The sequence below is a fragment of the Sander lucioperca genome, chromosome 1 (genome assembly GCF_008315115.2).
Source record: "Sander lucioperca isolate FBNREF2018 chromosome 1, SLUC_FBN_1.2, whole genome shotgun sequence".
Classification (NCBI taxonomy): Eukaryota; Metazoa; Chordata; class Actinopteri; order Perciformes; family Percidae; genus Sander; species Sander lucioperca.
Window position 1 is genome coordinate 18412956 of NC_050173.1, and position 27540 is coordinate 18440495.

At 39.7% G+C, this 27540-nt stretch overlaps 1 protein-coding gene across 6 annotated transcripts in view; it reads left to right on the forward strand.

Annotated features, from left to right (window-relative positions):
• Positions 1-27540, forward strand: part of ctnnd2a (catenin (cadherin-associated protein), delta 2a) — a 270891-nt gene that overhangs the window by 73585 nt on the left and 169766 nt on the right. For all 6 annotated transcript variants that reach the window (XM_036006801.1, XM_036006802.1, XM_036006809.1 and 3 more), the window contains one exon: positions 12468-12580. In XM_036006801.1, coding sequence (XP_035862694.1) covers positions 12468-12580 — 113 coding nt within the window. The remainder of the gene's footprint in view (positions 1-12467; positions 12581-27540) is intronic.

Here is a 27540-nt window from a genome sequence, read left to right on the forward strand (position 1 = left end):
CTACTTAGAGTCACTGGAATGGGCTATTTTCCAACTCAAAATGTTCCAAAGAGCATATGCTACACTTCTCATATCAAAACATTCACAGAAAAGATGGACAACAAATCTTTAGCAAGTCTTTCTGGGTATTTATTTAAAATGCATGCCAGAATGTGCAGTACATGAGCTCAACAAGATGTCAATTGAAGCCAGATGTTGTGTCTGTCTGCCAATATACACAGCACTGAAGATTCATCAGTGAATTTGGAAAACACTTTCCATTAGTACATTGCTACATTGCCAGGTAAAGTGATGCTGCTAACTGAGCAAGTTTGTAGATAGCTTGTAGACACCTGCTTACACACACACACACACACACGCACGCACGCACGCACGCACGCACGCACGCACGCACGCACGCACGCACGCACGCACGCGCACGCGCACGCACAGGCACACGCACATGCAAGGAAAAAGAGCTGCAATGGCATTTAGGCAGTGACATTTTCCAAGTGACATTTTGTCTGTGGCCAACCCCATAGCACACTCCCTGAGTGTGAACCCAATCATGCTGTTTTCTACACTGTCATTGAGCCAGCAGCCAACATTTACACACACACACACACACACACACACACACACACACACACACACACACACACACACACACACACACATATACACACACACACACACACACACACACACACACACACACACACACAGGGGCTTGTCAAAGGTTTTAGCCCTAATTAGGCCTGAATTAATCAATCTAGAAGTGATAGACTTTGATACATTTTCTAAACCAGTCTAGAAATTTAAACTGACAACCTTTCGAAATAATCTAGATTTTGCCTCCCACTGTATTGACCTTGGTTCTTGTCCACCATCCTCTCCTTTCCATTGCCCACATGTGAAATACAGATCTTTATTTAATTAATGGTAATTTATCTAATCTACCAAGGTGAAGACAGGATTGCTGAAGACAAGGCTGACTAATTGGACACTATCTTATTTAAAACAAAGACACTTATTCATAGATTTTGGTTTTACAGCTTTAATATCTGTGTGATTTTGAAATTGCATTAATTATCAAATAAGGCCGTGATCAAGTAGTGTTTGCAATGTACTTTTTAAAGTTTGTTTTTAATATGACGAGAGATCAACTTCTTACTCAGCCAAAGCTTTGTCAAGGTTTTGGAGTTCTGAAAAACACTCATCGAGGAAGAACACCTGCATACTTAAATCAATGCAGCTTCCACATTTACTGGTTAAGCTATCATTCTAAGACCTCATCAGAGCATACTGTGTCTTTGGTGCGACAGGGAAACTAGTTTTGCATTCATTATAAGACCACAGGTTCCAGGTCCAGACTTTTGATAGTCTTTTTTTGCCCTGAGCTGGGAAAGAAGAACCTGACAGTTACAAAAAAAAAAAAAAAATCTTGGTATCAAGTTTCACCCACAGTACATCAGGCTGTCAGATAGTGATTCTAACCAACAGAAAAAATACATAACATATGTTTTGTGCTTCCCTCACTGGTGACATTTATTCACCCTACCAAGAAATGTGGTCTCAATAAATGTCACAGAAGTGAACAAAGTGGTTTCTTTATTTATTTATTTATTTTAAATCAATGTATTATTACCACACCATCAATCCTGACACCAGCTGAAAGGAGGCTCCATAGTGGGAATAGTTCTGTTGATGGCAGGCAAGTACAGTTATGGAAATCAACTTCTCTGTAAACTGAGACTCTGTTATTTAGTTTTACGTACTTTAGCACTGCAGAGACCAAATGATGTTTTCCGCTTTGTTCCATCGCTGTGCAGTGTTGCATGAGTGTGTAGCTGTGTATGCCAAATGCAAGTGCATGTACATAGTTTTATTAAGGGAGTGGAATATTATGTCCATGTCTGCTTGCTTATGTGTTGTTGTTATTGGATTTGCTATTAAACATAGAGCAAGGGATGGAGAGAAAAAGGATGAATGTTTACCGAGGGAACATTACTGAATAACCTTCCGTATATAATGTACTAATTAGACAATTCATCACAAGTTAAATACAGTAGAACTTGAGAGAGAGAGAGAGAGAGAGAGAGAGAGAGAGAGAGAGAGAGAGAGAGAGAGAGAGAGAGAGAGAGAGAGAGAGAGAGAGAGAGAGAGAGAGAGAGAGAGAGAGAGAGAGCTTAAGACAGTTAATCATGAATGAGTTAATCACTGTAGATGTTCACCAACAGGTTCCAAAACATTTAATCAAACATGCACCAATGAACACACACAGACATTCAAGAGCTGGGTGAAACAGGCTTAACCAAATGACGTTAACAAAGGTTGGTTCTAAGGTGATTTTTCCAGGGCTGCCAATTAGAAGTACGTTTCTGCTCCTACAGAGATGTGACAATGGCCATTTTCAAAACGGCATGAGACAAGGACCAGACTTTTAAAACGGCCAGAGAACAACGGGTGCACTCAGATTAGAGAATAAAAACAATATTTAATGTTGCAAGTGAAACAGTCTTGCAAGGTCAGCAAAGATCACACTTTTGTCTACGTTTTGCATATGTGCATTAAACCTGACATATACTTAAGAAATAGTGTGTGTGTAAGCCTGTGTAACACAAGGAGACACACATGTGATGTCATTTTTTCAACATGCCTTGATTTGACATTTATGGAATGCAAAAGTCAAATGTGCATTCATATTTTTGAACATGGCTAAAACATGATTAAATAATACATTTTGCCTTTCCTTTGATCTCCAAACTTTGCCTTCTTCTTTTCTATTTCAGTATTCCCTTTTATTTTGTTCTAGTCTCTGACAGACCAAAGCTATGCTATGGCCATAATAAGCACAGACAGGTGCTTGCGTGCGTGCGTGCGTGTGTGCGTGTGTGCGTCAGGCAGCGAGTGACAGAGTGAGGGAGATATCAAAATTGGAGACTAAGAGAGAGATGATTTCATTTTGCCTACTGAGCCCTTAAATAATTTAACGAGGGAGAGATCAGTCAGAGTAGTGCTGTGTTTGTGTGTTGAATATTTATAATGCATATAAAACTGTTATGGCCCAGCTGTTGGCAGGCATACGTCTCAGGTCTGTGCAGTTTTTTAAAGGAGCATTAGAATCCAAAATCCAAACAGATAAACCTGCTTCTTCTGGTTGTCACTAGCGGTTCAGTGGTAAAATGTCCATGGTTTGGAGGTTTGGTTTATGAAAAGATGGTATATATTTTCAGTGTTTTTTCATCGAGTAACAAACCATTAGCCTGGACCCAGCCTCATGAATAGCTTATTTTTAACTGTTTAGTGATGTGGCTCTTTGATTTGTCTGTCTTTGAAGTTGTTTTCCTAAATTCCTCTTCTCATGGACCAGAGATGTTTTAATCCTGGGCTCATATTTATCAAACAACTCAGAATCACTCCTAGGACTTGCACTGAAAGTTGAAGTAGAACTAAAAATACTCCAAACTCGGAGCAGAACATGCAAGGTGGTCAGGAGTTTTTTCTACACCACTTTGAGCAAAGCTTACAAGTTCTCCTTTAAGAATGAATGACATCACCATTTTACAACACTTTAATACCTTAAAAATGATGTCATTGTTTTTGTTAACCTATACTTTCGATTCAACCCATTCAAAACATGTAGACAGTTTTTAGGTAATTTGATGCAGAAAAGATAAATTAAATTACAAAAAATATCTTTAGTTGTGTGTATGTTATAAATTACTTACAGATACATAGTGGCTGAAACAAATTTTTGCCAAAACGTCCTGTCTGCTGCCTCCTTAGTAAAACACACTGCCAGTATAATGAGTCACAAAATTCAGATGGTATTAATTGGCTCCAAAGTTGTCCACACCAGACAGAATTTAAATGAGCATCAGTTATAAAAGGAGACTCACCCATCCCTGAATGTGAGCGAGGATCTTTTTATATCTATGTATATATTTTCTGTGTAAAGTCAAATGTGTTCTCTGAGACTGTTAAAACACCCCCCCTGATTCACTAAAGCAAAAAATCTGCCCCAAAATAGACGTGACAGGGATTTCCTGTATGATTTGAGTTAAGTCAGTATTTGTAGACATCAATCGACTCCCTGCTCCAGAGAACCCAGACCTTATCAGCACACAAACCCAAAAGCACTGTATTGACAACAAACTACGACAGAAGTGTGTGTTTTAGCTCTGAAATTGAAAAGCACTTTTCTTCTTTGTATTGCTGACAGTTTTACACTAGTATATGGGCAATGTAACTTTATCCATTCCATCCAGTAATACTATACTATTGCCAGTGAAGCAGTTTCAGTGCTTCTGTCTTAATATCAATCTTTCCCTATCATTGCCTGTCTCTGTGAGACAATTTCTCTCATCCACTCTGAAAATGACAGGAATACAATGGTAAATCATGGAGTTTATTTTCTCTTCGATTCTGTTGGTATTGTCATATTTATAAAAGCCCTTATGTCCTCCTATGATAGTATGTGACAGTTACTGTTATAAGTCTCAGTCATTGACTTCGTTTGGTAGTATTTAACCACAAAACAAAACAATGAATTTGGGTTAGAACACTTACAGTATGTGTAATGTTTGAGTGAACTGACAAATGACCTATTTTGTTGTTTAGGTATGAAGACGTCATTCTGTCAAATCATCAGGTTTCTTTGAATATATGTTAAAGAGTGATTTTCGTATTTTATGCCCTAATGGTTGTTTAGTTTGGTCTTGCCTGTATTTGTTGATTGATCTGCTAGCATTTAGTTGGTGTGCTGTCAATGACAATTGGATTTGTTTTTGTTTTGGAGCAGTTTTGACCTATGGCTTTTATTATTGTTGTTGTTATGATTATTATTGCTACTAGTAGTCATACTAGTAGAAGTAGTAAACACAGTATTGTCATTTTTTGTGTGTGTGATTTGTGTGTATATGTGTTTATGAGCCATAATCCCTTGAAAGGAAATCCTTACTGTAATTTTCAGTAATGATGAGCTGTCCATTACTACCGTACCCATAATCACATTAAAGAACAGCCCTCAGGTATTGCTGCTAATGTAAATTAAATTTGGGTAGAAGCTGGCTGATACAGAAAAGGCCAGTCACCACTGCGATCGGAAGGACTAGTATCCCTGGTGTACAACAATAATGAATCATGTGTTATGAAGAAAGATATGTGTTGATGAGCAAAGTCGATGCAGAATGATGCCAGACCGAGCTGTGTAATTCTCTTTGTCTAGTATCACCATTTGCCAGATGGCTAGAGCACCTACACACAGATGCACACACATGAACGGCAATACACAATCAATGCAGGCACACACACCCACACACAGTCTTGTTCTTCTGTCTTTATGAGGACCCCCTGCGCTGATGGTACATTTTTTCTATATATTCTAATAATAACCCTACCTACATACAGTAATCTAAAATCAGCTCTTATTTTAAAGGATAATACCTGTTTATTACAACTTAGATCTTATTTTCCTATTTGGAAGAGAAAACAAAAGTGAACTGTAAAATGACTACCCAAACTGTTTAGCCTGTGACTCATTTAGACTGTCCTCTTGGTTGAACTACCATATTTGCTGTAGTTTTGCATGTATTATTAGCAACATTACGGGTATGACCGTTTTCAGTTACCCAAATTAAGTGGTGAATAATATGGCCAAACTATTTTTAACATGTGGTACAACCTGTTTGAATATATTACGAGGTTCTTGTGGACTTTGTTATAACGATGTTGCTGTGTTCCCAGATCTCAGCAATTACGTTAGTGAGTGCAGTGTGTTATTATGACCAATAGAACCAATTGGCAAACCTATTTTAAATACGATCCAAGTTGCAATAATATATTATTATACAATACCCCGTCCTCACTTCATCTTCAATTAAGCATTCCCAAAACCAACTCTGCCTCTGGCCTCGCATCTTTTCAATATGCTGCCGCTTGCGACTGGAATGCTCTGCAAAAGATTCTCAAACTGGACAAACTAATTTCCAGTTCATCCTTCAAAACCATCATATCATCGTTGTTCACGGACATATGCACTTGCTTCTCTACATAATAATTTTTCCAGCTAAATATTTGAATGGTTTCTCCCTCTCTTACTCACCCATGTACCTGTGCACTTATCTCGTCGTACGTGTTTACTGTTGTCTGTATAGTAGTTCATATTGTTTTTTATGTAATTCTAGACTGTATGTATTTCTAATGTATTTATTTTCTAGCCCTCCTTCCCTTTCCCCTAAGTGGCTATGCCACTTGTCAGGCCGCCATTGTAAATTAGAATATGTTCTTAATGACTTGCCTGTAAAAATAAAGGTGAAATAAAAAAATAAAAAATAAATAAACGGGCATTATCCGTGAAGCAAAATCCAATCCAAGTGACTTCAAGACAGCCCTCACTCTGAAGTCTATGACCTGAAGTTTGTTCTTAGTATGATAGAAGCACAAAAACAGCAGCACACATGCCCCATGGCAGGTAACAGTAAAGCCTAGTGTTCAGTCTCAGATATACAATACCCACATTGTTTGAGAACAAAAGTCGTTAACATGATCAGGCCGTTCTGGTAGTCTGTTTTCCTTTCTTCTCTTTCTATTCTTCTTCTCTCTTTCTTGTGCACACATGCAGAGGGAGTGGATGAGGTGTCTCTCCCTTGGCTATCATCTCATGTGACTTCTCATCAACAGAGACGTCACAGTCTCCTCTGTCTTTCTTCCTTGCTTTTTCCCTCTACTCTTTTTCCTATCCTCTAGTCCCCCCCCCCCCCCCAAACACACACACACACACACACACACACACACACACACACACACACACACACACACACACACACACCTGCTGCTTCTCTCCTGACTCGTGGTTGACTTTTCACACTGATTAAAGTGACAAGACAAGCAGCAGTGGGAGGGAGAAGGGCAGAAATGAATCCCAGCTAAAAAAGGGCTACATGAGCCACAGCTGTAGGTTTAGACAGGAGGAATGGGGGGGAGAGTGCTACTGTGTGGGGAATTTTAATAAGCATGGGAGGGACGGAGGAGAGAAGAGTGACCTTTTTACCAGCTCCCATTCACACTCCTCTTCCCCCACTCATCTCATTTCAGTTGTTTTCATTCGTCTTCGCTGATTGAGGAAGAGGAGAGGAAGAATAAAAGAGTGAGCGAGAGTTACTTCTCAACTTGAAGGTCATAGCTCTTTTTGATAGCCTTTTGTCTCCCATCCAAAAACAGCACTGTTAATAGCTGCCCATAGGCCACTTTATAATGATTGGGCCTTATCTCTAGACACACACAGACAATCATGCTCAGACAGCACACAGCTTCTTTATGGTGTAAAGTGGGGAAATTTAGCTTAAACGGAGAAAGAACTACAGCTGCCATTTATCCCATTTAAAGCTCTGATACATGGGCCACTGCTATGTCATCCCGCATTCTGTCCCACTATGTTAGCCCACCCCCATATTTATTGCCTGTATCTTGTAAAATGTAGCCTGTTTTGTTTTATTGCATTTGGAAAACTCATGCAAACATTATCCATAGAAAACCTGTAAAAATTACACATTGTAAAGTTAGGTCCTGGCTGTCTTCCTGGTCTTAACTTGGGATACATAAATAAAAACATTTTTTTTAACATTTTTTATTTTATTTGTCTTCTCTGTAGTTTTGTTACATTTTTACTCTAGAGAAAGTTGGCTCAGAGGCTTTACTACTGGATAATGTGATGCTCTCTGGCTCCCTATTAGGAATTCCTTTTCTCTCCTCCACAGGGAGGTCAGATATCACCCCTGTGTTGTGCACATATACACAATGCATATTTGCATGTTTGCATGTACGATAGATGTCCATAGTATATATTTAACTTAATACTGTACAGGATATGCATGTGGGATTGACTTAGCAAGCCAATGCATGCTTCTACTGTCTTTTTCCCTCCTCATCTCCAGTTTAAATCCAAATGCAGCTGTGTGTAATTGCCTAATAAAATAAATGTTGGGGTGACATTCAAGTAAATATTGCTCCTAAGAAACTTGATGAGACTGGTACCTTCCCTGCATGTGTTGGTCTGTTTTTTGTAGGAGAAAGACTAAAAAACATACGTAGAAAGCTCTGGGAGAGCAGTGCAGGTATGTGAAAGGGCAGCGACTGTGTGTGGGAGGAGTCAGCAGGACCTAATTTATAATGGGGGAGGGGTGTGGATGTGGTTCTACAGTTGCCATAGAGACCGCTGTGGCTGACTGTGGGTCGCACGGGTGTCTCTGAGGGAGGCGGTAACACACGTGCACAACATATGCACGACATAGTAGAATCCTACAGCTTGTGCATTTCCATAGAATCACACAGACAAAGCATAAGGAGCACCCGCTGAAACTCCCAACTCATCAGTTTAGGATCTATTGAACTGTGGTTTATGCACGTATCAAGGTAAAATATGCTACTACACACACAACAAATTGTTTAGCAATAAGGTTACAACTTATGGAATCAGCAGAACAGCAGGGTTTTCATAAAGTACACGATCAAAAAAGCTGGTATGACAGATCCTCTCCTTGGTGATCCAGCATCAGCAATTGTTGCACTGTTCTTGGTGAGATGACATTCAGGAAACATTTTAAAGTGTGGTGGAGATTAAAAGAAGATGAATTGCCTTCACCAGAGATACAGCTTGGTTGTATTTGTTAAATGTAGAGCAAGACAATGAAATGACTGCTTGTCTATAATTGTACTTCTCTTATTGCATTAATTTGTGTGCTCGCAGATGTTGTCCAAGTACAATGGATTTGCAGCTGTGTGCTGCAGATAGTATGATATGACTCACCTTTCTGTCTTTCTGTGTTTTTGTATTTCCCATAATTCACGCCTCTCTCAGTCTTTCAGTTCATCCTGGCATGGCAAGTTCATTTCCCTGTGTATGCTCCTTTTTAATTCTAGTTACATATACAGTATGCCAGTACCTTAGAACAAGGACTTTTTCTGTTGTTGTTGTGTTCAGAAAAGACCCAGCTTACTCACTTACTTACTACAATGTTGTTAGTACATAATAATTTACTTTCCATCTGTAGTTTTTATGTTCCTGTCAGGTTGAATTCACTGTGCTCCTTTTTAGACTGGCGAGTGAGTACACTTTTACTGAGTCAAATGTTATTGAGCTGACAGATGTGTGCTGTGCTGAACATGTAATTCAACAAAAGAAGTTCTTCTCAAAAACATTACAGAGACTTTCTGATGTTAAGTCGCTAATGATTTTTATTTCTTTTTTATTTCCTAAGTGTAGTATTTATGACAGTGTGTAAAAATTTAACAAGCGTTGCTGACTGTTCTGGTATGGTTACAGCAGCTGTTTCTATCTGAATTTACTGCTGTTTGCAACACAGTGGTGTACAGTGGTACATACTATACAATACAAAGAGAGAGGTGTAAGTTTCCAAATCACAGACATCCAAGTTTTCTGTGTCTAAAAAAGCTCTCCAGAGGATCTTTTAGCATCAATATTTCTAGATAAAACCCCAAACTAATTATTTATGATGTGCTTTTTTCAGCTAATCAGAATGCATAGCTGCATGCAGTTGGACAAGTTAGTAAGTAAACTCACTCATCTAGTAGACATACTGGTCCTATCCCTTGGCCAATTCGTGAATGTGCTTTTGGAAGTCTTTGTCAGTAGCAGTTCATCCTCATAGACCATGGATCAATTATCGTAACATATCAACAGATTACCATTTCCTTAGGCAAAGGATTTGAATGAATACAATGTGTGAAATAAGTGTTATGCATAATTTAACATATTTTACCCCAATACAGAACTGGCCTAACAGGTTTCCCATCTGTTTTGGCATTCAAGCATTACCATGTTACCTTAGAAGGCATTTAAGATACTTTACCGTTGAGGCATTATATATCATCAATTAGCATAATGCTACTTTAGGTGCAGGGATTTGCATTTTTACACCTTGAGGATTTAAAACGGTTGCAGCAGTGGCAAACAAGGCGACAAAGCAGTCTGCTGTGGGGAGCAGAGCGGGGCTTTGAAGCGAGGCACCTCGCTGTAAAACAAAGCTGTAATTTAGAGTTACGGGTCCAGAGGGTTTAATAGACTCTGCTCAAATTCTGTGCGTCACTTTGCTTTGCAAATCATAGGGGTGGCGGAACCTGCTACTTTGTTGTTCACATGTACAAGGTTTATCGCAGTTACAGCAAGGACAATCTAGAGAGGAGTTGCTGACAGTGTAGAGCAATACATGGAGGAAAGCAAGGAGAGGTTGGGTGAATGGAGGATTAAAAAAAGTGTGGGAAGAAAGGACTGTGCCTGGCTAGTGGTGTATAACACAAGTTTTACTTATTAACAATTTCTATGTAAAACTTGCAGTAAACTGACACATTTTCATATATCATTTCAACCCTCACAGATAAAGGAATTTCCTACTGTGAGATCAATGAACTACTACTGCTAGTACTACATATGGATGTGTCGGGGGCTTGCTTTTGGCACTTAAGTGTGTGTGTGTGTGTGTGTGTGTGTGTGTGTGTGTGTGTGTGTGTACAAGAGGAAGACAGGGAAAGAGGGAAAGAGAGTGCATATTTATGAGTAAGTGGTTGCTGTTAGCGTGTGTGAAAAAAGGGGTGAGGGAGAGGCAGGGAGATGAATTGCATTGTGCGATGTAGTGTTGGGGAGGAGAGGGGATTGAGGTTGGAGACTTGAGATAGCGACTGGGGATCAACACATTCAGAGCTTCAAATGGCTTTGAGAAAACCAATCAAAGCAGCATACACTCTCTCCACGTCTCGCTCACGCAGTCTCTCTCTCTCTCTGGGTGTCGCACGCACATGCACTCGGTCGTACATACACAACATCTTCAGTGGGGTGGAGTTCAGTGCACTATTGATCTGCTTCCATGTGGCTGAGATTAACTTGAATGCAACACACACACACACACACACACACACACACACACACACACACACACACACACACACACACACACACACACACACACACACACACACACACACACATTCATGCACATACTTACACACAGTGATTGCTGTTTTGAAATCTCATCTGTCTGGCTCATAGCTAGATGACTGATATGGAACTGTAACTGTAACAGTAAGCCAGTTAAATAGCTAATGCATCAGCACACACACACACACACACACACACACACACACACACACACACACACACACACACACACACACACACACACATGCACACACAAAGAGGGTTGGTTTAAGAGTGATGCATTTAGGGGTAATCAGCCATCCATACAGCCTTCAGCAAGCAGCTCCCAACAGTGTGTTGGCAGTGTGTAACCTGATAGGAAAGAACATGCAACTCGCCAGACTGTAGCCACACATAATATCATTTAAGGCTGCATGTAGACCAGCAGAAGCATTGAGTTCAAATAAAAAATTGCATTGGTGTATCCATGAAGTCCAATTTGAATACTATGTCCATTAAGTTTAGTGCTTATCACACACTGTACAACAGTGGCTAATACCATGAGACTGAACTTTACAACTCTGAGAAATGATCATGACAGTAGACATTGTTTCCTCAATGTCAACAGTAGAATTACATAATTTGCATTGCAAAGTAATTTGCGTGTCTGAAGTATGTGGTTGGTATTATTAGTTGGTATTATTCTTCCCCCTCTATTCCACTAAGACCACTACTGTCTTTGTATACCAAGTGCCAAAAATGTAATTACCTAAAATTTTATCCTGCACTGTAATATGAGAGAATCCAGCCAGTAAATGTTGTTTTGTAGTAAATGTTTTGTCAGAGGAGTTCTGTTACCAGCTACCCTGTAGAAAAAATACGCTTTTGTTTTAAATTGTAATCCTCTTTTTTTAAGATTGTGTCACTTTTTTTAATGTGAACATTTCTTTGTTGAACCAAACAGGAAAACAACTCATCTGGGAATAACAAACACATTTCATGAAGGAATCCCACAAATATCTTCTTTTGACAGATTTACAGTTTGCAACCCAGTTTCAGGAGTGCTTCAACTGCTCCAGTTGGCAACCCTCCCGCACCACACAGCCGATAGGATTAAAGGGCTTTTTTGTTCACACATTTAGAACACTTTCAACCAGTCACTCTGCCTCATACCTTTTTCTCACCTGTCAATCACATTCAAGTTAATGATCACACTTCATTTTTAATAGTTGTCTTCCAGCCCTAAGCTGTTTCCATGACCTGCAGCTGACAATGCTTCACTTCTTCTACGATAAGTAATGCAGTCCCACTTACTATCCACATGGAAATACTGTTCGGATGCTGTCGAGAGGCTTTAAAAGGTTATTTATAGTACATTGAAATATAAGTTTTATGGTTGTAATAGTTGTAATACCCTATCCTTCTCCCACTTATGACCAATCAGATGGGAAAGATTTTTTGGTGTGTTTGTTTGTTTTGGTATCTCATCAGCTCTCTCTCCTACTCCCTTTCTTGTTCCGTCTAACGCACACGTTGTCTTTCTTTATCTATTCAGGAGCTCCAGTTTGAGCGCCTGACCAGGGAACTTGAGGCTGAGCGTCAGATTGTCGCCACCCAGCTGGAGAGATGCAAGCTGGGATCAGAGGCAGGCAGCATGAGCAGCATCAGGTAACATGCAAAGCCGGTTTTTCTTTCTTTGTGTGTGTGTGTGTGTGTGTGTGTGTGTGTGTGTGGGGGGGGGGGGGTGTATTAGGTAACACACTATCCCCATCTTATGTGTGTGTCGTTGGTTATTGTGTGGAAAGCAAAAACATGGGAGCAAATGTGTTTGTGTGTGTGTGTGTGTGTGTGTGTGTGTGTGTGTGTGTGTGTGTGTGTGTGTGTGCATGTCCTACACTGTCAGGTAAGAGATTCATTGTGTGTATCTGGGACTTTGGGGTTCATAATTTTCCGCCGCTTTTATCAAACATACACAAGATTGTGTACGTGTAAGTCTGCATCTTAGGTTTGTATGCAATAGGCTCTGCGTCCTTCATGACACGCTGACCGTAACATTACAGTCACACACACACACACACACACACACACACACACACACACACACACACACACACACACACCCTGGGTGTTTTCTCTTCAGATCTGTGGAGTGTGTGGATGCTACTGGAAAAGAACAGTGTTCCCCTGCTGTGGGGTGCATTTATCAGCTGGATAGATTAGGACAACACTGAGGTTGCAGGCAAAATCACTCAGATACACATTCACTCACAAACATGTTCATGTACACATCGAAGGTGTTACATGGGGTACAATAATACTTAGCTTGTGGGGAGCTTTACCCTCATACTATACAGACAGACGCGTGGCATACCGATGTGAGAATATGATAACACTCTTGGCAAACATACACACTCTCACATACAGCACCGACACACCATGATAGTTGCTGAGGGCTTGATGTAACAGACACATCAACAACTTTGGCAACATTGGTGAGGGTGTGACAGCAGATACTTTCACCCACACATATACTGTACATGGTCATGAAAAAGTCCCCTTAGAGATTTTGCTTTGCAACAGAGACATGGGTCAAGCTTTAGTATTACAATTCCTGGAACCCCTTTCATCATATTATGGCATCAATTAGCATATTAAGCACAGCCCTGAAACCCTTCAAAATACTTAATTATCTTCCCCATTTATAAGTCTGACCTTTCTGTTGCCAAAATGATTTTCCACTGAGGGAAAGAGATCTCTCAACAGAAAGAGGGAGTAAAGATGAAGGAAGAGTGGATGGAGGAGAGGAGATGTATGCCACTAGCATGCTAATTTTGGATTTAATGCTAACGTCTCAATATCTGCCCCTCTCCATTTGCTAAATTACTGTCCCTTCACATTCTCTTTCTTACAGGCGTTGCCTCTCTGTAAGTAAAAATCCTGAGTAAAAGTAAAGTTTGGTACAAAGTTTTTTGGGGGTTGTGTGCGTGTGCGTGTGCGTGTGGGTAGGTTTTTGGGTTTGTAGGTTTTTGCTGTGATGTCAAAGAGTCAGGTTAATATAAATTCAGCATCCCCCTGCATCCCTCAGGCAGCTTACTGCATTAGTACACAACCTCGAGGGGGTGGGGTGTGGGGCAGGGAATGGAACACACAAGAAAAAAAGACACTTTTAACTTTCCCAGTTTATTCTGTTTGCTCTGGCAAGTCTCAGATGAAACTTTTTGGTGAAAGTTTAGAGGCTTTCTTCATGGGTTTGTGTTGAAGTTCTATTATTTGTTAAAATACCGGGATAGTGATTTAAAAATAACACGAGCACCAACAACAAAGACAAGGTAATTGAGTTTTCAGCATTTACAGTACATGGTAGTCACCTTAGAAAGATGTTACAAATGCATACTCTAACTAAACTCTGCAGCATATATTAGATTACATGTGTATGGTGTATGTTGTGAATAATCATCGCACAAGTCTCCACCATCATGTGAAACTGTTCACTATGATACTTATAGCAAAAACTCAATCAACTGTTTCAGAATGTTTCCATAGCCTTCAATTCATTTTGCAGAAAGAGACATGTGAGACCCATAAATCAGATACTTTGACTATTATCACCTTAATTGTACATCTATTTGTGAGCCACATACAGTATTTTTGCTATTAAAAGTTTTTTTTTGTATCCTGTTATGCTTTTTAATACATGCTGTTGTGTGTCGTTTCAGGTACCCAGACTTTAGTGTATTTATTTCCACTTGTCAATTAGCATATTTTTTTGTAATCACCCACAGAATTTAAAATTAATAAATGTAAACTAAGATGAATGTGTCATTAGTTAAAGTGGCAATATGTAGCTTTCAGTTTGTGTTGATTCTTGCGGCCCCTTTGGACAAAAGCGGTAGTGTTTTTACCACACCTGCTGTCGTAAAGGTCTTTTCTTTACGGTGCAGTGTTGCCCAATATAGGCCTATGTTACTGAGTTAGCATTATATATAGCTGCGATGAATGTTTTGCTCAGACAAAAAATCTGTAATTTACAATAAGAGAATACGTTACAGATGCATCGTTACATTTCAAGTGTAGCATACAGTAACTTAGCCTACTTTGGATGTATCGCGAGATGAACCGGGTATCACTGTCACTGTGTCACGAGCCAAAGCATTACGAGTTTGTCGTAGCAACCAACGTAATAATATCTTTATTAATATTATTGATTAGATAATAAATATATATATATATATATATATATATATATATATATATATATATATATATAAACCAAGAACGGTTTACACAGGTACAGGGGGACAAGGGAAAAGAAAATAGTAGGCCAACACAAACACGAACTGAAAGGAATAAAAACCGGGCACTAAATGGGAGAGGGACGTAATTGAATATAGGCTACTGACGTACAACCACATCGCATATTGTAAAGTTATTTTATGAATGAAATAGACATATTACATACCCGAGGGGCAATTTTAAACATATATTTATGTATCTGCATTGATTTCTCTATGGTTTCAGCTAATTTTTCACACTGTTCTCCTCCTGTTACTCTTAACTTTGATTTGTTTGGCTTATTAGCCCAATGTCAAGCCGTCACTATTCACGTATATTATTCCTGTGATTTTGGACAAGTTAGTCAATCATTTTAAATGAAACAGCTAAGAAACCAAATGACTGAGACACTGTCTTGATAGAGCCATCTAGATAGCTGGTCTTGACCTACATACATATTTTTTCAGCAAGTTTTTACTCCTGGATGAGTTTCATCTTCTACTTGAACCCAGCATACGGCCTGCCACTTTCATATATATACGATAATGTTAGTTACTTTTCCTTACTGGCAACCAAGTGTGGAAGTAACAGATTACATTTACTCTTTTTTGCTGTAACATAGACGTTTTTTTGTAGTTTTGTAGTTGTTTTTGTAGTATTTTAAAAGATCTGTAATTCTAATTTACTTAAATACTTTCAATCACAAGTATCATACTTTGCCACATTTTAAGTCACATGCATTACAGAATAAAAACAAAAGTCACATTCAGTAGTGAGGAGTGAGAATGGAACCGAACAAAGGAGATAAAGCTGCAGGTGTGTCTGCTGCTGCAGGAGGGCAGAGCTCGATAAAGGTCAAGCTCTGAACTCAGCCGACACTCCAGAAGAGATACCTGTTGTAAATGTTTACCTTCAGCAGCTGAGGGTCAGCTGTCAGCAGGTGGGAAGGGTGCAGAACGACGGTCACACTTGGGCCAGGTCTACTATTTAGTGAACAGTACAAATTCACAACAATGCAATTAAATTAAGGATCCCATCATTATGGGTTGTGGGTGTTCCACTAGTGTATGTGTAACTGCCCCCCCCCTCTTTTTATAAATGTAACTCAGGAAAATTTACTCAGAGTACATTTTAACTGACCTACTTTTTAAAGTAAATTTGTACATAAGAACTTTTACTTAGTACAGTATTCTAGTACCCAATCCACCCCTGCTGGCAACATCATCTGAAATTGCAGTGTCCTCAGTATATGTTAAAAGTCTGGTTGGTTAGTATGGTTTTATCTAAACTTGTGAATTTTCTTTATGCTTGTGAGAATGCTGTGTGTAGATGTGCCTGTGCCAGCAATGGCTTGACTGCTGTCAAGTCTGCTGTCTAATAGTTGCATCATCTTATGATTATCACATCAGATATATATAGGATTGGCTTAGCTAAGCTTTTATCTGCTGCTGACAGTTCACTAAATGCCACTGGAGTTCCCATCCATCCCTGTGTGCGCTCAAATTTGTCAATGAGTGTCAACTAAAACGTCAGATGTGCATTTGTCTTCCTTTTTGCGCACACGTGATAGCTCACCTATGACTTAGCCCTTTTTATTTGTTTTTCATTTTTATTTGGTTGACACTATCCTTTATGCAGATTCCAACGGGTTCTTTTGTTTTTTGTTCTAAGCCTAACTATAGATATAAGTGTCTGCAATATAACTATGAATGATCAGAGAGAGCTTGATGCTATTCAAAGAGACAGTGCTAACCTTTCCCATGGTCTTCAACATCACCACTCATTTTCCTCTCCTTCATCAGGGTCTCAGTGACAGGCAGCAGCTAAATATAGAGTGTAGTTGCTGGCTCTGAGTGAATAGGTGTTATAATAAGGTACAAGGTAAAAAGAAAGGATGGCAGACAAGGTAGTTGCATTGGGAGGAAAAAGGGAGACAGTTAATGCCTGGTGCACACAAGGATTTTCAAATCTTAACTGATTTAAAAAACATGGGAGACAACAGACATAACAAAAGATTTTACATATTTTCATTAAAAATAATAATGTTTTTTTATCAAATTAAATCGTAAGAACACATACACCAGACAAGTCTGTCAAGATGCAGGACGACACACGTTTTACAGTAAACAATTTCAGAGTGGTGATTCCGTGGATCTGAAAAAAAGTGTGATCAAACGTGACTTCGGAAAACAAACGAACATGGAGGCATACTGTCATCGTCAGATGGTTGCACTTGTGTGTGCTGTATTGCACCAACATTTTTTTTTTTAAATGGATGACATTAAACAAGCGCTCATTCTGTTGCCATAATTGTACAAAGTTAAATATCAAACATGTTTGATATATATGATTCGATATTGGGGAGACTACGATCCAGTCAGTAACATTCAGATCATGTCTGTAAAACCCCATCATCACACTAACAAACAGATCAGCAGATAATCTTTTAAAACCAGCCTTGAATCGGGAACACCCCCGTGATTGTTGGGAGGGGTTCTAACCCACAATCTGCCTAATTATCCTGTAGTGTGGGGCCCGCATAAATAGTAGGGGTGGGGGGGAAAATCGATACAGCATAGTATCGTATTATTTTCCATGGCAATACTGTATTGATACACAGACGCCAATTATCAAACTATGATTTTATACGTATTGGTCAGTTATCTCATTTTGCAGCAAAAAAATTAAAGTGAAATTAACAAACAGAGAAATTTATCTTTTTAGATATAACAGATGTTGACAAAGTTTCCTTTTGGGGACATAATTTGAAATTGGGAAAATTTGAAGGTAATAAATTGCAATATATCGCAGAATATAGCAATATGTTTAAAATCGCAATAATATCATATCGTGACATAAGTATCGTGATGATATCGTATCGTGAGGCCGCTGGTGATTCCCACCCCTAATAAATATACGGACAATAGCACTATAGCTCTAATAGCACTTTTTTGATATTTCATGAAAAACTTATTCTCATCTTTCTAAAGTTGTTTCTTCTGTCATGACAGTCTATATTCTTAGACAAGGTTTCCTGTGGGCTTTAAGCTGCAGGCACCATATTCACTCTTCAGTGGGTCCATTACTCTGTTAGAAGCCTGTCAGGGTGAAAGCCAGTTTACGAGCATGAGCTACCTGGTACCTTGTGTTGTAGTTTTGTGTGTGTGTGTGTGTGTGTGTGTGTGCGTCCATCCATCCATCCATCCATCCATCTTCGTCCGCTTATCCGGGGTCGGGTCGCAGGGGCAGCAGTTCCAGCAGTTCCAGCAGGGGACCCCAAACTTCCCTTTCCCGAGCCACATTAACCAGCTCCGACTGGGGGCTCCTGAGGTGTTCCCAGGCCAGGTTGGAGATATAATCCCTCCACCTAGTGTGTCTGTGTGTATTATTATTCCAGAGGTGTGGGTTTTTGTATACCCTCTATTTGTGGGTTTGTATTGCACATGCTTGGAGCGAGTGCTGTGTTTGTGTATGCGTGTCTATGTGTGTTCCTAGCAGCCGCTGCGAGCCTGCATGTCCTTAGTTGTGTTCCGCTCGATAAAGCAATTCAGGCATCTCCACGGACTCCTCCTCAGAGCTGAGGACCCTAAAAAATTGCCTGACTGCGGTGCAGAAAACCCAGGGCATTACTGACTAACATCTGTTCACACTGTGAACTGTTGGCATGCGACACAACACTTTACAGGAAGGAAACGCACACTGGCACACATACACATTCACACACAGACACGTAGACTCTAAACGCCATGCAGAGACTCATTTATCATTTTTCTAACATTAGTAGTAAGTGGCAGCCAGTGGGAAACATTTGCTCCTGCTGTCTTTTCTGCTTGACTGGCTCTGAAGCTCAGACCTCCAGTGCTTTTTAAAGGGGTATAATATTGAATTTGTGTTTGAGGTATTTCAATTAGTATTGATCTATTTTTCACCATTATGGAGATGCCAAAACAAACAAACAAACAAATGATACGGCAACAAATTATGTAAAGTTAAATGGCATCATATAGGTAATCTATTTGTGCAAGTCTTTCCTGCAAATGGAGATAATTTCACCAAGATAAGTAGCTGCATAGAGGAAGTTGATTCCATTGCCATAATTCATTGTGACGTGTCACTTGTGAACACTGTACACTGTACTGTACACTGTGATGTACAGTTTATTAGCTGGATTAAGAGGAGATATATTGGTTAAACCTGGGATAAGTCGACATGTGGAGACTCCAAGGTTGTTGAGTTTTAGATTGCATCATAGAATGGTGTCAAACCTCCAGCAACAATTACAGTTTTTCATACGTTGTTATTCCAAAGGTTCCAGGATGTTCAATTTTTAGGGTTGGAAATCTTTTGATCATATTACCAAACAAAACCTGAACTAGACAAGGCCCAAACACTGGAATTACTTGTAAACTGATTTGCTCCAGCTTTAAAACACCACTGTCATTGGCTGCTCTCATCTATTCCATTATTTTTCATGAACTATGAAATAAAGCACCCATACCATTTAAGTACAATCCTTAACGCACAAACTGTCGCAAACACCAGCAAATTGCAGAACTTGTTTCATATGCCTCACCAGAGTTTTTTTGGTTCACTGAGATGTAAGGCAGGTAAATGTACAATTCCTTGACAGATTCAGATGATTAAGGTCCCATGGCTGTTGGCTGTCCCCTGAACTGTTTAGGAAATAATGTGGAGCTTCCTACTAAGCTAATCATGACTCGAGGCAATACTCTAGATTATCAAAGCCACATATGATATGTCACGTAAGCTTATGGATTCACTGGCTAAGTTGAATTATGTTGTTGTCATATTCCACTGGCTACTAGCAAATATAGTACCAGCTTGATGCCTTGTGGCTAGTGTTATGGAGTATGTTTGCATATATGATATGATAGATGAGGAAATGTAGATATTACAGCTATCCGTTTTGCTTTAGAATAAATAATGCACAGTGAGAAGGAGACAGAGTGCACTTGCTATAAAGCCATGTCATTAAAGAAAAGGGGAGTAGCAAGTCCATTATGATCCGCCAATTATTTTAAAGCAGAAAGGTCATGTCAGATAATAGGAATCCAAGCCGAGGCAGGCAGCCCCTCAGTTGGTATGCAGATGACAAGCGAAGTTGAGCGAAACAAATGTAACCTCTAAATGAGTGTTTTGTTGCGCTTAATGGAATTGTTAGCGTTTAGTGGAGAGAGATGAGAGTATCAATCCTGGGGGCGGGGAAAAGCAATGCAGAAAGAGGGAAAGAGAGAGAAAGAAAGGACAGAGAGAGAGGAGGAAAGAGACAGAGAAAGGGATAGATGGCTAATAAATAGCTTTCATTACCTTCTGGCAGCCACAGAATAGGTTCATTGATTTATTATTTTTCATTTGTTTCTTTGTCTCTCTTTTTTCTCTCTCTCTCTCTCTCTCTCTCTCTCTCTCTCTCTCTCTCTCTCTCTGTCTTTTGCTTGTTCTCATTGTCTCATTTTCTCTCCCGTTTGTCTGTCTCTTGCTCGACACATCTATCTCAAAATCCCTCTCTAGTTTTCATCCTCATGTTTTACAAATATTATTTTACTTCACTGTATGATCACTGTACTAATAAACTGAACTTTCTCTGTTTATTCACTTACTTGCAGTACAGTATATCTGGATCAAGTGTAGATGTGTGTGTGTGTGTGTGATAATCACTCTGCTAGTTTTGATGAGTTCTGTTGTTCCTTTCGGCAATTTCATTTATGTATCCTGCTGTCATGTATTTATGACGCTTACGGGTTGAAGCATGTGGATTACGTCTATTTTGTTGACAGACAGTTCCTTGCTTCAGGCGTCACAGATTTTTATACTACTGTTGATGGTTTATGCAACTAAAGAATTCCCCTGCCGAAAGAAAGAAAGTAACTAATGTAAATGTAACTAATATTTATATTTCTGCACTAACACTGAAAGAAATATATGCAGTATGGCTGACCCTGGCACCATTGTTCATCCCAAAAGCATGCATGTTTGTGCACAAACATGGGCACACACCTGTACAGTAAGAATATAAAAGAGTGCCAGATGCTGTTTTGTCTTGACAAATACATTTTACCTCCTCTGATATTCAGCGGTCATGTAGGCTCCGACCAACAAAGGAAATGCTGGTACAAGGACATTGGTGGTGGTGTGTATGTGTGTGCCAACATTGCTCTTATTCAGCTGTTTGCATGCCTTGTTATATATGCTGCAGAGCTAGTGTGTACCTAACGTTAATGCCAAGTCAACAAGTTTAACAGATACACAAAGATACAGATTAAGAAGAGACAAGTGTGTGTATGTGTGTGTGTGTGTGTGTGTGTGTGTGTGTGTGTGTGTGTGTGTGTGTGTGTGTGTGTGTGTGTGTGTGTGTTTATGTGTGAGAGAGGTGTAATTTTCATGTCCTTAGGCAGTAACTGTTCTCTGTCTGTGTTGTTAGGACTTTCACATCTGCCCAAAGACCCCTTGGGTAGGTCAGAGAAAGGTAAAGCCTGAGATCCAAGAGCGAGTATGTGTCCATGTGAGAGAGAGAGAGAGAGAAAGAGGGAGAGAGAGAGAGAAAGAGAGAGAGAACAAAAGCAGTGAGTCTAATCAAGCTGTGACATTTAGTTCCACACCAGCAGGGACCAGTGCAACTGTTTGTGCAGCGTGTACCAACACACTCACACACATACCCACACAATTCCTCACCCTGCACCCAAGACTCCTCTCAGGGGCAAATACACTATAAAGTTGTCCTACCCTGAGGAGCAGACATCTACACCACTGGAATGGGCTTATTCTTCACACTCTTTAGACTTGATCACAGCAGCTAATACACCCCAGACACATGGCGAGTGCCAGAAACATTTTGAAAAAGTCCCCTGCTTGCCTGTCATTGAATTACATTTTGTCTAACTTTCTCTTCTCTTCTCTTTCTCTTCTCTATACTTTGCTTTCTTCTCTACACTTCTTGTTTTGCTTTCAAAACCCGTTTAACATCAGTATTTTAACAAGACTAATGTCCAGATTAAAGCCCCTTTCAAACATGCACTACAACCCTGCATGTATCTAGATATTACCTGGTGGAGCTTTATTTGAGAATGCAAATGCCCGAATCAGTTGGATCAGACATTATTATTAATGCTTTCTTTAGAATGATAACATGCTTACAATAACAATGTTAACATGCTGATGTTTAGCAGAGAGGTGTACTACGAAGAAAGTTCAGCATAGCCAGGCTTTCTTTTGCATAGGCTGGTTCGAACAACTCCCAAAACCCCAATCAGAGATAACGGGTATCGTGATGGTGGTTATCAACTGTCTATATTTATATATTTTATACATACATAAAAGGAGGCGTTTGGCACATCACAACATTTTAATCTTCTACCACACCGAATGGATGCATCATGGTCTGCCTACTTTAGTCAGTTTAGGTTATGATGTATCGCTATGAATAGCAGAAAAAAAGATTACAGCAAAAAGCAACACTGTTGTTGCAAATCAGGAAAAAGAGGAATGCTCGCGAAAAATGCTAATCGTGTAAATTTGATTATTACTGTATTTATTTTACCAATCAATGCTCTGTCAATGCCTACCATTTATTTCTAGCGGTACAACGGCACATTCTAACAGCTCTTACAGCTTATTGTTATACTCACGAACTGTCCCATAATGAAGGATATGTGGAAATCACTTTTGTTTTTGCTAAAATCATTGTAATAATCATATTGATTATTGATATTATCCGTTGTAAATACCAATGGACTAATCCATTTTCTAATCGGTGTTCTGCTTGTGTGGCTTCCTTAGTTTCTTTGTGTTTTCTGTTTAAAGTTTGTTCTGTGCTTAAAGTTGGCCTCTCTGTCCTTTTTCATGACCCAATTAAAGTGTGGTTTGAATTAAAGTGTCTTTAAACATGTTATCATGCTTTACTGTAAGAACTCAAGATATTCTAATCATTTTTGCACTACATTATTGCATCACATTAGCATGAAATGAGTTTAAAGACATGCATTACACACATAGGTGATTTCTGTTTTATGTTGGATTTAATTTATTGGACAGGTCCATCACATTTGGACAGCTTTTATACTTCATCATGCAGTTATGATTTTACAGCTGTTCGTGCTGTCTTTCTATCCCTGACCACCCTCCTGTTTTTGCCATGGCTAAAATACTATCCAATTACATTCCTTTATCTCACTATACCCCCCTCTCTCCTGCATTGGGTGATAATAGAGGGATCCATCACACCATTAGCTGCAGGCGGTTTTATAAGCTCAGCAAAATGCTGCATAGAGAGAACTGAAATTATAGGCCGCTGCATTATACCTTAAAATACACCCTGTGTTTGGGCCTGTGTATGTGTATGTCTGTGTGAGTGATGATGATACTGCAAGTCATGCTCCCTCCTAATGACTAATGGTGGCAGGTGGCGACATCTCTCACACCGCTGTCGTCCCCGCTGTCTATCTTTCTGTCTGCCTCTCTCTGTGTTGTTTCATCTCTCCCTCTATCTATCTGTCTTTGCTCTTAAATTACATCTTGGCTTTTTGCATTTTGTTGAGTACATTTTCTTCTTCCCATGACACATTTCACTGCATGGAGAAACCCTACCTTTCGCTTTGTTATTCCTGGAAATGACTTGATAGCATTTAGCAGCCAGGTTAGCTGTTATTTAAATGTAAATAGTTCAGTTCAAGGCATTCAGACTTAATACAATTAAAACTGATGTTGCTGATTGAAAAATGCACCTTTTATCTCAGCATTCTCAACAAGGAAGTCACAGGCCGGAGTCAGCTAAAGAACAACACTCAAGTGTGGGCAGGGAGTTAGGGATTGATTGTTACTCAGGGACACTTAAGTACAGCCAATGTATGCCAAGTACACGAAGAGCTAAAATCTTGCTTGTCCAGTTGATGGATGATCTCTTAAACAGTAGCCAGAACAGCGGATGCTCTGCCACTCCTAAATGTCTAGCATAGAGAAACAATCTAAACATGATAAAATGCTAAAACATGATAAAGCTAAAACATAAAAACAGAATAGGGTGCTACTTGTATTTGCACATATCAGGTTTTCATTTTAATGGGAAGCTGCATGCATTGTGTTGAACACAGTGCCTGCCAGGTCCTCCTTAGCTCATGTATTGTGAGGGAATGTTAACTGTCTTATTTTGCTTATTTGACCATAACAATATTTTGATTTGTTTACTGTATGTGTGATTGTGAAACTGAGGGTATGTTATTTATATCGTCAAAATATACAGATGTCTGTATTTTGCGCGGCGAGATAGCGAGATTTTAAGATTTGGTTGTTTCTTTTCAATATGTCAGATCAGTTCCTTTCTATTTTGAAATGATGTCCCTTTGTCATTCCAGCTGTAGATGTGAAGGTAGATAGATAGATAGGCCATGTATACTCCTGTTGGAGTCAGCAGCTTGTGACTCTGTGTCATTGGCAAGGAGACGGAGGCCTTCAAGGCCAACAGCAGCAGTGTGTGTGTGTGTGTGTATGTGTGTGTGTGTGTGTGTGTGCATGTTCATGTATACCCATGTGTATGTGTGTGTCCTCATGCTGAGGGGAATCAGGGGTGTTTGGTTCATTAAACATGCAAATGCATGCTTATCTTCCCCCAACACCAGTGGTGAGAATAGATAAGAACCAACCAAATGATGCCAGAGAGGCAGACAGAGAGAGAGAAAAACCAAGAGAGTGTGATGAAACTGAGAGACAAAACACAGACAGAGAGAGAGATTTAAAAAAAAAAAGACAAAGAAAGAGGCTGATTCCAAAAAGCAAGGTGTGGATAAAGAACAGAGGAAAGCGGGCCAGAAGCACAGAGACAGAAGAGAAATGAGCTTATTAACAAATGCTGTGGAAGGTAATGTCTCCCCAGAGCTTATATAATAGGCCACCTGATGGCTATTTGAACATGCGTGTCATCTGTTTGTCTTTGTTTTTGACATGAATAGCCATAATAGTTTCCCACGATAATATTTTGTGAGTGTGTAGTGGCTTTGTCTGTTTGTTTATCCATGTCACCCATCAATCAGTTATTCATCAGACAGCTCTGATTACATTTTAACAAAATGTGGAAATATGATGTGTCTTGCTGCTGCTCTTGGCATTTTCTAAATTACAATGATTAGCCCAGGGGAGCACCATAATTACAGGTCAAAACAAGGTGATGAATATGTTACTGATTGGCCGTGAGGGATAATGTGTCATTTAGATTTGTTGATGTGTTTATTGTTGCTTTGTTAGTCAAAGAAATGCATTTTCCTGCTTGTCCACATCTTCAATGCTGATGTGTTTGTGATAGTTGCAGAAGGGGCTCCACTTTGTGCCGAAGTTACCCTGAACTCATTATGTAAAACTTTTAGTGTGTGTGTGTGTGTGTGTGTGTGTGTGTGTGTGTGTGTGTGTGTGTGTCAGTGTAGGCAGTTAATTAGTATTAGTATGCATTTATGTGGGATTATCATATCTGCTTTTCTGTCAATTCAACAGGAATGGCTGAAAAAAGGCTTGTGCTCATTTATCCATACAGAGACGCCGAGATGTTTTGTTGACCACACACTCAGCTCAACAGGCTATTACGGTGCTTTTTAATATGCAGCTTTTGTTTGTGCGTGCGTGTGTTTGTGAGTGTGCAGGATCAGGCATGTGTGATGCCTACCTCCCTGTCTGCTGTCTTGTAGGCATGTGTTTTTCTGTGTTTCAGTGTGTGTGGTGACAGTGTGAGAAAATGTTTACATTTAACAGGATTAAAGTAAGCTGGTTTCAAAAAATGCCAACTGCAATTCATAACAGTTATGGTAAAAAACACAGTGATTACAGTGAAGATGCATTACAGAAAAATAGGTGATGACTTGCAATGTTACGCTTGAATGTGCAGTGATGTACTCAAAAGAATGGCTCTATTGGGATCAACAAAGTATTACCTCATTTGAACGTTTAAGTATTCCACTGTAGTATATTTCTACCTACCTGTTTCTACACTTAAAACCTAAGTAGTCACTGGAACTCTATCTTCCTACCAGTTATGGAATTCCTGGACAACAGAAATCATGTAAATCTTGTGATCACATCAAACTCCAACTTAAATTAAGATGTGGTTGTTTCTTTCCAATATGTCATATCAGTTCCTTTCTATTATTAAGTGATGTCCCTGTAGATGTGAAGGGGGATAGATAGGCCATGTATACTCCTGTAGGAATCAGCAGCTTTGACTCTGTGTCAGTGGGAAGGAGACGGAGGCCTTCAAGGCCAACAGCAGCTGTGTGTGTGTGTGTGTGTGTGTGTGTGTGTGTGTATATCTGTGCACCCATGTGTATGTATGTGTCCTCCTGCTGGAATCAGAGGCAGTATTGAATATATTCGTCCCAGTGCACATGGACATTAGAAACCTTAGAAACATGACTGCGTTCAAGTTCTTGTCCTCTTACTGAAGTGCTCAAAATAGTTGGTGCTAGAAGGCCTCAGGAAGTTCTGTGTGTGTATGAGAGAGAGAAACTGAGAGGGCAAGGAAGAGAGATGGAATATGAATAAGTTTGTCCTCTTGAGGCATCATACCCTGAGGCCAAATGAATTGATGCCTGGAGCAGTTTGAGAAGAACAATTTATAGTGGAGTGTGATAACCGTCTTCATGCAGGCCTCCAGGAGCCTAGTGGGCGGAGTCGGGTTGTCAGGGAGATTCAGCACACTTGGCTGCAAGACTATATAAGCTGGTGGTCAGTCAGTCTTTCTCTCCCCCTGACATCCACCTTGTTTGGTTTTGTTACATTCAGTTGATCACAAAACCAATTTACATTTAGTTATGTAAAATAATCTTCTTTGGCTTACAACTCATGCGCGGTCTCCCTCCTTTGTCAAGCCTTGAGCTGGGTTGCGACAGGAGTGTGTGTGTGTGTGTGTGTGTGTGTGTGTGTGTGCGTGCACGCGCCAGGTTGTTTTGGTGTCTATCTGCGTGCACTAATCTGTGCCTGGCCTCTTCTTTCCACAAACCCAAGTTACTCACTTTACCTCTGTGAGCCACACCAACACTTTGTCATTAATACGTGCCAACGGTGTGAGGAGGACAAAAATCGACAAAAAAGACAAGTCTGTTTAGATTCCAAGCCTTTATTCTGCATCGTTACCTCTGGTGCCTACATGAATACTAAAGCCTTCAGCAGTTTGAAAGCAAACAAAGACAAAAGACAAAGACAAATGATTGATTGGATTAATCCATTGGAACAGAAAGTGGTGCATGCACTATGCTGTGCTATGCTGAAGAAAGTATCATATTCCAACAAAGACTTCATAGAGGATTTAGATTAACACAATAAAGCTAGCAAGTTTATTTCCTGTGGGCCAGGGGTTGGATGTG